Raw genomic sequence first — 10,789 nt, forward strand, 5'->3', positions numbered from 1 at the left:
ATGTAATTTATTGAGTTTGCCTGTTCCCTTCTTGTTAGATTTGACTTTTTATAAGGTGATTTCTTGACGTGGTTCCCTTGTTTTGGCTGGAACAAGGCTGGGCTGTAATAGTAGGGATCAGAAATTTGATGCCGAGCAGATGCCGGGAGATGTGGTACAAATCCCCGACGAAGAAAAAGGGCTTGGGGAAAATGTAATCGGGGTTCATCGTAAGAAATCGTACGCCATGCTTAACAACCTCCCAGTCTACCACGGAACGCGCATGCCAACGACATTCCCAGACACACTGCAATCTATGATTGCTCATTCGGGCGGGTACAACGGGACTGCTTCATTGCCATGGCGAATCGGCGGATTTTCCCAAACATGGTAGCCGTTCAAAACAGTCCATCCTGCGGACAAAGGTCGGCGTGAGACTGTCCCGGTATTACTTTCTTATCTAGACCAAGCTGCTCGTTGACTCAGTCACAGACGAGCAACTTTTGTTTAGCAGCGAGAGGTCTGGTGCTGAAAAGCGACGATCATCGGCGTCACTCTCGATAAAGTGGTCCGCATATCGCATCGTGTCATGCGCGACCCAATCCAAGTAACCTCGTATCCAGTACTTGAGTCCGTCGATTAAACCGTGTAGCTCATCACTAATAGGTCGGGCCGTAACAGCATCCGCCAACCCGCAAAAGCCAGCAATTTCTTTATTCACACGAGTAGCTGTGGTTTCCACAGAATCTTGTATAGACTGGCCCTGCTGAGCGCATATTGTGACCATATTTCTAAATTGACCAGGCTGGTGAATTTCTCTACGCAAGCTCTGAATGTCATTTGCCCAGCTGACAATATTGTTGGTTTGACGGACAAGCGTCTGCACATCTGCATCATAGAACTCGCAAGCTTGAACCGAGCCCTTGTTGGCGGCATCTGCCAGAGAAGTGCAGGGGTTCATTCCACTTGTATGACGACGGATAGTTTGATACTCTTGTATGCCGACAGATGTCGGTCGCAGGTGGTTGAGGATCTGAAGCGCCGCAGTCGTTGCCCACAGCCGCATTCCTTGGGCGAATCGCTCAAAGGCTTCGACTTGCAGTAGACGTCGCAACCTCTGACAGACATCGAGCCACGCAAGCTCGCCGAATACTGGCGGTGACCCAGCAACGTTGAGATCAAGAACATCCACCATGGCCGTCAAATTGCGTATGGTTTCGTCCGTAGCTACCTCCACACGATCAACAAACAAGTCGTCGGTGAGAAAAAACCACACCAAGTAATCTGCAATGACCTGGAGTAACTCCTCTCCAGCGTTTGGGTAGCATCGCGCCGCGAGCAGGCCGTAACGCGTGCGTATCACACGATTGCGATATTCGTCAGTCACCAGCAGATTATGCTCATCAGCCCACTTCATCATCCTCGCTTCAACCACCTCCGCCTTGTTCGAGCACTGTCCTGGCCAGGGAACACTAAAAAGCGGCACGCGTAGAGATGAAAGTTGAGCTTTCAGTCTTTGTTTTTCCATGACTAAACCAACGGGATCCGTAGGCTTGACAGGGGCTTAATATACAAGAGCTTGAAACGAAGTACTTGCTTTGATATCAAAGGGCCTTGGTTTTCCTCAAGGCTCTCCAAGGCGCTTGGGGCGGATGACCTTTTTATCATTTGAGGCAGCAATAAGCCTACAATCCTAGCAATCTCAAGCCCGTTTTTGTAGACAAGCACCGGGTTCCATTGCATTGGTAACCGAGACCTCTTCACCACGTCTTCACAGCTCCCAACGCTCTATCTAGCTAATTTCCTTTCCCAAGCCAGCTAGGCCTCGAGCTCTTGCATACCGCCGTCAGGTTCACAGGACGGTTCGTGCCGTAAGTGCCATGTTACCTGTCATAAAACTACATATGTACTCTTGGAATTACCATATTGTTGGTTCCGCTTCACGACTCTCTGTTGTGTACCCGTTGGCAACGAACTTGAACTAACTGGGTTGCTCACTATGCCGGAGAAGCAACATCCAACGCCCTGCCACCGATGCCACGTGAAGAGTTGAAGCCCATTGATTGTGCGCGCGACCTCGTGTTTAGCGAAACATGCCAAGGACGGGACAGTCTCGAGTTCATATTGGTATATTAAAAAATGCCGCACTTCCTCTACTAAGTGCATACAGTCCGCCCAACAAGAGCATCTTGACAATGCTGGTTCTAAACATGTCACTACATTTCCCGTTACAATATGGCAGGACTTGTCTGTCTTGACACTACTGACGACAAGAGACCAGCTCTAGCTGCTTTTCACGAGCCATTGACTGCCAAAAACAGTGCCGAGTTATTACGAATGATGCATTCCATCCGGTGCGGTGACGTGTGTCGGAAGGACAGACACCTCCTGCTCCTTCTTGCACCATGTCCGGCTAGGCCGGCATCAAGGGTGCACCCTGCGGCCCGATCGCGATACAACAAGGATACTGCTCCATTATTTGCCCTAATCGGCGGTGAGGGCTACAGGCCTGGTACATCGCAACGACATGGCAGTAATACTTGGCCATTACTAGAGGCGGTATTGCGTTGATCCAAGAAAGCTCATGATGGTAATCGGCTAATGTACTGCGACTAGACTGACTGGTCGTAAAAGAAGGATGCAACAGCTCGACAGCCGATACAGTACGCCTGCCGGGATACCCCAGCCTTGACTGGATGGACTCCTAGTGTGGTGCAACTACACCATCAGCAAAGCAAACTTGTACGAGATGACGTATTCCACTATTGGCGGTGACATTCGCATTGCTCTTTTTCGCCTTTGGAACCAGCACCTTTGTCTATACAGATGCTCTGTACCAAGAATAATAGAGCAGATTACAGAGCAAGAATGGGTAAAAGGCAGCTTTTATGCCCGTCTACGCCTTGTTAGCTCCATTCTTGGAAAAGATTGACCATGAAGAGGGCCGTTAACATAGAAGACGACGCTTCAAAACCGCTCTTAGGCGGAGGTCACGAAGTATTTACGACACGGGCCGTTCCACGAACCTAGTCGTCGCCACACCCGCTACTAGACGGACTTGACGTTTTCCATCTTTGCCGGTTAGCAATACAGGGTGACGAATATTTGCTAAGCGTGGAAAACCTGCGGTGAGAGGTTTTCAAAAGCTGTCCTGTCCCCGTGACAGATCCTATAACAAATGCGTAAAGCAGCCCATAACCTTTATACGTCAAAAACAGCAGTACTATTGATAGATGTCAGAATGATATGCCCGAGGTTTCTGGTGACAATGACACCTCTTATACTCTACGAGTAGGCAGAGTAATCAAGCAGCCGGTTGCTCATCTGATTATGCACCGCCTACCACAGAATGTAGATTCAAGATTGTTGTGAAGATGAGCAGGTTAGTGGACACGCATTCCAGAGGGTTCTGTTTGCTGTTAAGTGAGCGCGCCAACATTGAACTCATTTCCCGCCACCAACTCAAGTGATGGCTTACCAATATCGAGTATTGTCCCCAACATCGATCAAGCGGATCATCAAGGGCACCGCATCCCTTCAGTTGTAGTTATGCCGACTGTCCGCCGTCGCGAGACTAACCATGGTTAGGCTGCTAAATGAGCTGGTTCTGGAAGAGGTGGGCCATCAATCCTTTGGTTGACTTGAGAATTCCTCCGTGGCAATCATCTCCCTTGTCAGGCCGATATTTCACACTTTGTTACATAGCAGCAGTGCGGATGTCAGACTGGCACAAGCTTCAGCACGCTTCTAAGGCAACGCTTGGCTAGTCGATAAGTTTGCCTTGCCGGAAATTTGGAGGCTCTTGTTCCTAGGATGCGTGCCGCGGGCGTCTATTCCCTCAGACTTTTACCAACTTCATGTGCACTACTATAGCAAGCTGAGATGAGACAGAACCTACAATATTGAAACAAATCAGGCTACAAATTCGGATACTACAGAGCAACAACTAAATACACTAGTTGACGTTTGTTGTATTACACGCTTACCCTACCTACCCTATATGAATTCTTTGATTTTATAACTAAAAATGAACCGGAAAACCTATCAAGTTTATTACAAGCAGCTATTTACTCTTAATTTTATAAACAGTGTAATTCAAGCGCAACAGGTCCCCATCTATTAGAGGGGTAGTTCTTTTTGAGACTCTGATATTCAAACATTTAAAAAGGTCTCTTTGTTTTAGGCTGGCCAGAGTAGTGTCGACAATTAGTGGCCGTGGTACTTCTAGTGTATACCACGTGGAATAATATTTGGAAACCGGTGTAGCAAAGTATAATTACTTATATAATAAAGACATTAATTATAGAAGAAGACTATAAGCTATTCCGAGAATACCTTACGCTAATCCGTTATGTATTTTGACTTTTTTCTGTGTAGCGTACTCTGTCAAATTTCCACCTTGATGTTAGTAGAGCTAGTACTATCAGAGTACAAAAATGACCATGGAAATAATTTATATCATGTTGAAGCCTATTTAAGAGACAATAATAAGAAGTCGGATTTCTAGAACTAGTATATCGCAGCTTGTGTGTTATATTTTAGCTGGGCAATAAACTTAAAAGCGTTATAAAAGCTGTCTTGGCCCAACTAAAAGCAAAAGAGAAATAGTAAACTCTATTTACATTATGAGGTATATAAGATTGGAGGAAAAAGGATCAAGTCAGACAGAAACCAAGAAATCTATAAAGTGTAGAACAAAGCGAATTGCAGGGAATAGCGCGCTTGGTTGACCAACATTGAAGGTACTTGCACATTCCAACCCTCTAAGGCCACCTGAAGGAAGGAAGACCAAAAAAAAGTATACAATATCTTGGAGGTCCATTTTCTGCATAAAAGCATACAGCTGCAAGTCTAAGAGCAATAAAATGCAACAACAGACAGCTTATGAGCGCCCCGTTTATCGTTTTTGCATCCTGGTGTTTGGTGCCACTCGAGAGCTTTAAATAGCCCTTGATTTCAATGTTGCTACGGCCTGTTACTAGCACAATAAAGAGCTCCATCTGTTACCTATAGTTTTATGGTCAGAATCACAATCCGCGACTGTGTAGGCGAATGCATGCAGGACCTGGGACATGGCTCATCACATCACCACTGTGTCTTCCCTAGAGTACAAGTTGCAGCCTATTAAAAGCTAATTGATACGTCATTCATTGAAAACGACATGATGGAGTCAGATTGACGGTTGCTTTACAAATTCGGAAGTGTTACCTAATGGCCTGTAATCCAAGAGGACGAGATTCCCACGGTGCTATCAGCAACGCAAGCGGTCGGGAGCTACTTGGAAATTCGTTATGGTACGGCTGCCGTGGGCACGAGATAATTTCAGTGCATTGCAAAAGTGAGCAGACGTACCGAAGTTGTTGTGATGTTACGCGACAGAGCGAATATGGGAGCATTCCTCATCTTGGCAACAAGTACAATGCTTGGACGCAACAAAAATTAGTTCAAAATGCCAAATCCCGGGCGGTGGCAGCTGAGTGTTAGTAATAGCCGTCTACAACGAGTTATGCTGCACATGCGTACTACACTGGTACATGGAAAGCAGTAAGGGATGGAGAGGTACGCAGCTAGTTTAGATAATGGAGCAGCTCTTCGTCGACTATCCCACTCTTCCCCACGATAGTAGTGACATGGACTTAGTTCTCCCTTGACAGGACAGTTGAACCACATGGTGCATTGTAACCACACAGTCAACCGAGGAACATGATAGTACAACAATGGAAAACTACCCCATAAACTAACAAACTAGTAGTTCACTACGGTACGCAGCACCAAGTCAACATGCGCCCTGATTTGCCGTTCTGGAATGGATCCTCATGTTACTACCATTTACATGTGCCCCAACCCTTTCATGGATTGATCAACAGGACCATCATTGGCGTCGCGTAAAGGGGCTACGGCAACACGGCACGCAGATCAATGAGACAACAGCCGACCGGGCAAACGACTATAGAAATGACTTGGACGATCGTCCCTCCCCACAACCCATACAATGCATTCACGGACCAGCAGCATCACGTAGTCGCTTTACATTCCTGTCGCGTTTTGGCCGCGAATTTAAAATGCCAGTATCTACACCAAGCACAAGGTTTAGGTTTGTCTTTACCCCCGCGCCCCTGCGGAAGCCGCTACGTCAGCGTGAACTCGGGCTGGGCGTTTACTGCATTCCATTTCAGCATGTTGCACCACCAGATAATAAGACATAAGGGTCGAAGTAGGGGACGCAAAGAGGGACCTGGAACACGCAACAACTATAAAGAACAGTCTTGGCACCCTGCATCTTGGCATTGGAAAACCGCATCACCAACCCCAAACAACGTCTCACACGCACTTTTCTCGACATCCTCAAAAACACACTACACTCATTCATTTTACCACTCTACACATCACGAAACACAAAAGCCGCCAAAATGAAGTCGAGCTTTGTTGCCGTTGCTCTCTCCCTCTTTGCCGGCGCTGCCCTTGCGTCTCCGGCTGATGCCTCGACGGCCATGCTGGACGACCGCCAGATGAAGGCGATCCATATTCTTCACAGCAACAAGGCGGCCCTCGGCCTCACCAGGGAGGAGACGGAGAAGTTTGACAAGTTCATGACGAGCATGCGCAAGCGCACTCCCCAGGGGCTCTTGGGGGCTCTGGGGGCTCTGGGGAATCTGGGAGACCTGGGCAGCAAGAAGGAGCCCAAGAACCCCGAGAGCAGCGCCGCCCCCGCGGTGCCCAGTCCGACTCCGGCCGAAGCGGACTCGGAGGAGAACCCCGTGCCAACCCCGACCGCGGCCGCAGCCCCGAGTGAGACTCCCGCACCCCCCAAGAAAGGCGGCATCTTGGGTGGCACTGTTCTTGCCGGCCTTGTGTAAAGATGCCATGGTTACAGGGACAGGACAGGGTTGTTGAAGTTGGTAGAGTGTAGGATAGGTAATGGGATGCATTGCAAAAGCTGCACTTTGTGCCGTGTTTGCCGTGACGTTTTGGTGACCACATGTCGACGATGCTACGAGTCAAGTTTCGAGAGTGGCAGAAATTGAATGGCCATCTTGCCACGCTCGAGGCTTTTCCATCGTCCACACAACGAATGAGGGCCATGTGTCGTAACGATTTGAACTTGAATCCCTGTCAAATCCGCGCGTCGCGTCCAACCAAGACACCACATTCCGCGGCTTCAATCCTATCCCTGCCATGACCGCACCAACGTGGGCAATGTCCTTCTCCATCCGCAAAAATGTCGTTCCCAGCCATCTTTACACACCTACCTCCTACGATTGTAGTAACCTCGATCAAAATTTCCGTCTTTTTCTGGTCCTGGCACTTATTGATCCTCCTGTCACTAAGGTCTTGAAGGCTGCATAGTGCATATATAAGTTCCAATGAGAGGGACACATTCCACAAAATGGTCTCGTAGATCAATGGCTTAGATCGCAGCTTTCCGGTGGCTGAGGTTCCAGGTTCGAGTCCTGGCGGGATCGTTTTCTGGACCAGACCCCATTTTTTTGTACCGCCACCCACGAAAGTGCATAAAATATGCTACTTGATATAATGATTGCTTCGCTTGTCTTGAAAAGGATCTTAACGTGAAAGGCTTTTTTTTTTAAAAAAAAAAAACCGCATTAAAAAGGGGACAATACCCGGCTGCTGCAAACTCTTGGGTGTATACATATACAGTAAGATATCAGTCAACACAATATTAGTTGGCCCAAGTGACCGGATTCGACGTGCTGTATAAATAACTAGCGCGGAGAAAACGCTAGCCCGGCCGGAAGAACAAGATTCGAGAATAAGTTGGCGAATTTTAGTAGCTTTTGCCACAAACAGACGCGAGATCCAAAACCGCCAGTATGAACATGGTCACCATAGAACAATGAACCCTCAGCTGCAGTCAAGGTTAAAACCAGCGCAATACATTTTCGGGCCAATGCGACCCTCCATAATCGGTCCCTACCAACAGGGGATCTTGCCCCCCGTACATGCGCGTCAACAAGGTTCTAATCGTTGAGCCGTTGAGGTCCCGGTCCAGCAAGCTCTGAACCACGCAAGACTCGTCGCTTATCCCTCCCGGTGCTTCTACAATTAAAAAATATCGCAAAGCAATACTGAGTGCAAGCAAGCCGGAAATGCGCTGTGCAAGACCACCGGACGATGCAAAAAGAAGTGGCAAGGCGCGCGCACTCTTTCTGGCTGCCATCTGTAATTGTCTCATAGCCTCGGCTGTCTCCATAGCACACAACTTGGATACAAATATCTTAACGGATACGAGCATCATCTCGATAAACCAATATACGATGGAGAGATGCAGGAGACCAAACTCGTCCTCTGTCTGCGGTACCGGCACGCACTCTCCCATAAATGTATAGTCAAACCTTAGAATGCCGGTGCCCATCTTGGCAGCCCAAACCCTCATCGCCCTTTCAAGTTGTGCGCAGCGACCGAGGACCTTTTGTTGAAGAATTCCTACTGCGGCGGGGCAAGAGCTGGACTGGAGCTGGGCGATTTGTTCCAAGAGCGTTGGAATCTCGAGCATTATATCCACAAGCCTGTCCTTTGCCGACTTTGGTTTTGTACCCCAGGGAATATTCTTCCACTCGTGGCTGCTAAACGGCGATCTGGTTCGTGTGCCAATGGCTAGCATTGCCTGGAAACATGAAGAACATTAGGTCGTTTGCTCCGTATGCAGCGGCAGATAGCAATCGAAATTACCATGTTGATACGACTATCGACAAATAGTTGATGAGCCGCTCCTGAAAGAAATGACTTTGGCCCTCTGCTGAGAAAAAACGCGAGTTGACCACCGGTATGGTGTTTCCAGGCCACGACTCTTGGTTCGTCCATCGGGACAAAGACGAGCTGCATTTTCAGTCAGTAATATCTTTGTTTCGCTTCGGATGAGAACAAACTTCAAAAGACGCCATTAACCCCGAGGCTACTATCAGGCCATTCCGTTGGTATGCCTGTCGTTGTTTCAGAGCCGAGCCGAGCTTTTGCACTGCAGAGCTGTACGTCTGGAGGCTTTTGAGTCGCAGCTGCTCATCATTGTTCTCAGTGGCTAAGCATGCCATTGCCATGGCAAGCGTTACATATCTGAGACTCGGCTCCGTGTTGTAAAACATCAATACTAATCCTGACCATCCAGGAGCAGATAATCGTGATTCTGTCAAGAAATGATGGTCTTTTGGGAGCATTACCGCCCAGAGATGCTCAAGGTACAGCTGCTGCCGGGCTGTGCTGACAAGGGAATCAGAGAGTGCGATGTCAGCTTGGCTGTTTTCAGAAGTCGCAGCCTGTATTCTCAAGTGTCTGGGCCATGTCTGCTCTTGCCATGTCGTAGATTTTACGTTTCCGCGTATGAGGTTGTTTCCGATCAAGTAGCTGTTTACAAATTTACAATCTCTTGCGTAGCCCTCACAAACTAGACTCGATGCTCTGCATCGTGTGCATTCCGGCTTGGTCATGTCGCACTTTGGTGCCATGGCGTCAGCAGCTCCTTGTTCAGGCCAATCCGTTTCGACAACATACCCCCTTCTTCCGCCGTCGACATGTATTGCAGCCGTTGGACCGGCCCGGAGCCCCAACCATAATCCTCGTCGTTGGAGGCTGTTGTAGCTTTAGCGAGATGCTTGTTTCGACACAGACCCTTGATCAATAGTGGGTTCCAATTGTGAAGCTGTCTTGTGTTGTGCCTTTGGTTGCCGTCCTAGTTCTGGCACAGCCCCGAATTCGTCAGACGGAGTGATTTCAGCCCGATGCTTACTTGGGGCCATCCTGTGCCTGGTGGCTGGGACTGCAATGCTGACATGGGCAGAACCACCAGTTGACATGAGTCTTTCCGAACGCCGAGGGCTCTCTTACCCAAACTATGTGCCAATTCGTGCATTCAACTCTAGAGAAACTATCCATAGCGTGCAAGGCTCCCTTTACCACGGCTAACGCGGCGCGAGTGTTGATGGAATATCTCACATACAATGATACGCTGATATACATAAAAGCAGGCTCGAATAAAAAAAGTAAAAAAAAAAAAAAGACTATTGACATAAACAAAGGCTCCCAGTTAGTCCCCCACGGGCGAGACAAAAAGATGTGCGGTCAGTGTGACTTGAACACACGACCTTCAGATAGGCATCCGTAGGATTGAAGCCTGGACTTCAGTCTGACGATCTCCCAGCTAATCTATGACCGCAGGTGAAAGAAACCGATGTTTAAACAGCTTATGAACCCTTCGGCTTACGAGGGTGCGTTGGCTTACGGGTGGGGGATGGATGGGCTTCGTGTGGCGCAATCCTTGAAACTTGGCAGCGTCACGTTACCTTCAAGGGTTAACAAATTTTACGGCAAGGTGTGAAAAATATGTAAAATCTACTTAGTTTACACTATTTGTAGTTGGTTGTAATTGCTCGTGTTAGTTTTCCTTTTTAGTTTCTCGAGGTGTCTCATCCCTCTCTGGAACCACTCACCTGGCATCTTTCTGCTGTGAATTATACAGCTGGCTTTGCCACTGATTTTGATGCCTGTTTTGCTGCCGGTTTCGCAGGCTTGGCTGTTGAACTAGGTTTTCGCTGTTAAATACTGAAAGCTCGGCATAGTCGGCCGTAGGGAAGAAAAAATTGTGGCAACTTTAGAGCATCGCACTGCACGTTTGCAGTTAGTTCCCGTTACTTGGACATGATTTATCTTAAGCGTCTTGCCATGGCATGTCACGAGATGGTTTACCTTGCAGTTCCCTACTGTTAGTTCTGGGAGCGGGCTAACTGGTTTCGCCGGTGGTTTTGCTTGTGGTTTTGCAGCAGGCTTATAGCAGGCTGCAGGGTGGCGATCAACTCAA

At 48.2% G+C, this 10,789-nt stretch overlaps 3 protein-coding genes across 3 annotated transcripts; 1 reads left to right on the forward strand and 2 right to left on the reverse strand.

The window, feature by feature from the left end:
- Positions 1-439: 439 nt before the first annotated feature.
- MAA_08668 (Terpene synthase metal-binding domain-containing protein) lies at positions 440-1,507 on the reverse strand (the record flags this gene model as incomplete). The annotated part of the gene is made up of 1 exon (XM_007826666.1): positions 440-1,507. One exon carries the CDS (start codon positions 1,505-1,507, stop codon positions 440-442), a length of 1,068 nt encoding a protein of 355 aa, XP_007824857.1.
- A 4,882-nt stretch (positions 1,508-6,389) lies between these two features.
- MAA_08669 (uncharacterized protein) lies at positions 6,390-6,836 on the forward strand (the record flags this gene model as incomplete). The annotated part of the gene is made up of 1 exon (XM_007826667.1): positions 6,390-6,836. The coding sequence occupies one exon, from the start codon at positions 6,390-6,392 to the stop codon at positions 6,834-6,836; it is 447 nt and encodes a 148-aa protein (XP_007824858.1).
- Positions 6,837-7,858: 1,022 nt separating this feature from the next.
- Positions 7,859-9,440, reverse strand: MAA_08670 (fungal transcriptional regulatory protein; the record flags this gene model as incomplete). Its single annotated transcript, XM_007826668.2, has 4 exons — positions 7,859-8,605; positions 8,671-8,817; positions 8,868-9,339; positions 9,430-9,440. 4 exons carry the CDS (start codon positions 9,438-9,440, stop codon positions 7,859-7,861), a joined length of 1,377 nt encoding a protein of 458 aa, XP_007824859.2.
- Positions 9,441-10,789: the final 1,349 nt, after the last annotated feature.

The sequence above is a fragment of the Metarhizium robertsii genome, assembly GCF_000187425.2.
Source record: "Metarhizium robertsii ARSEF 23 chromosome Unknown MAA_Scf_4, whole genome shotgun sequence".
NCBI classification, from domain to species: domain Eukaryota; kingdom Fungi; phylum Ascomycota; class Sordariomycetes; order Hypocreales; family Clavicipitaceae; genus Metarhizium; species Metarhizium robertsii.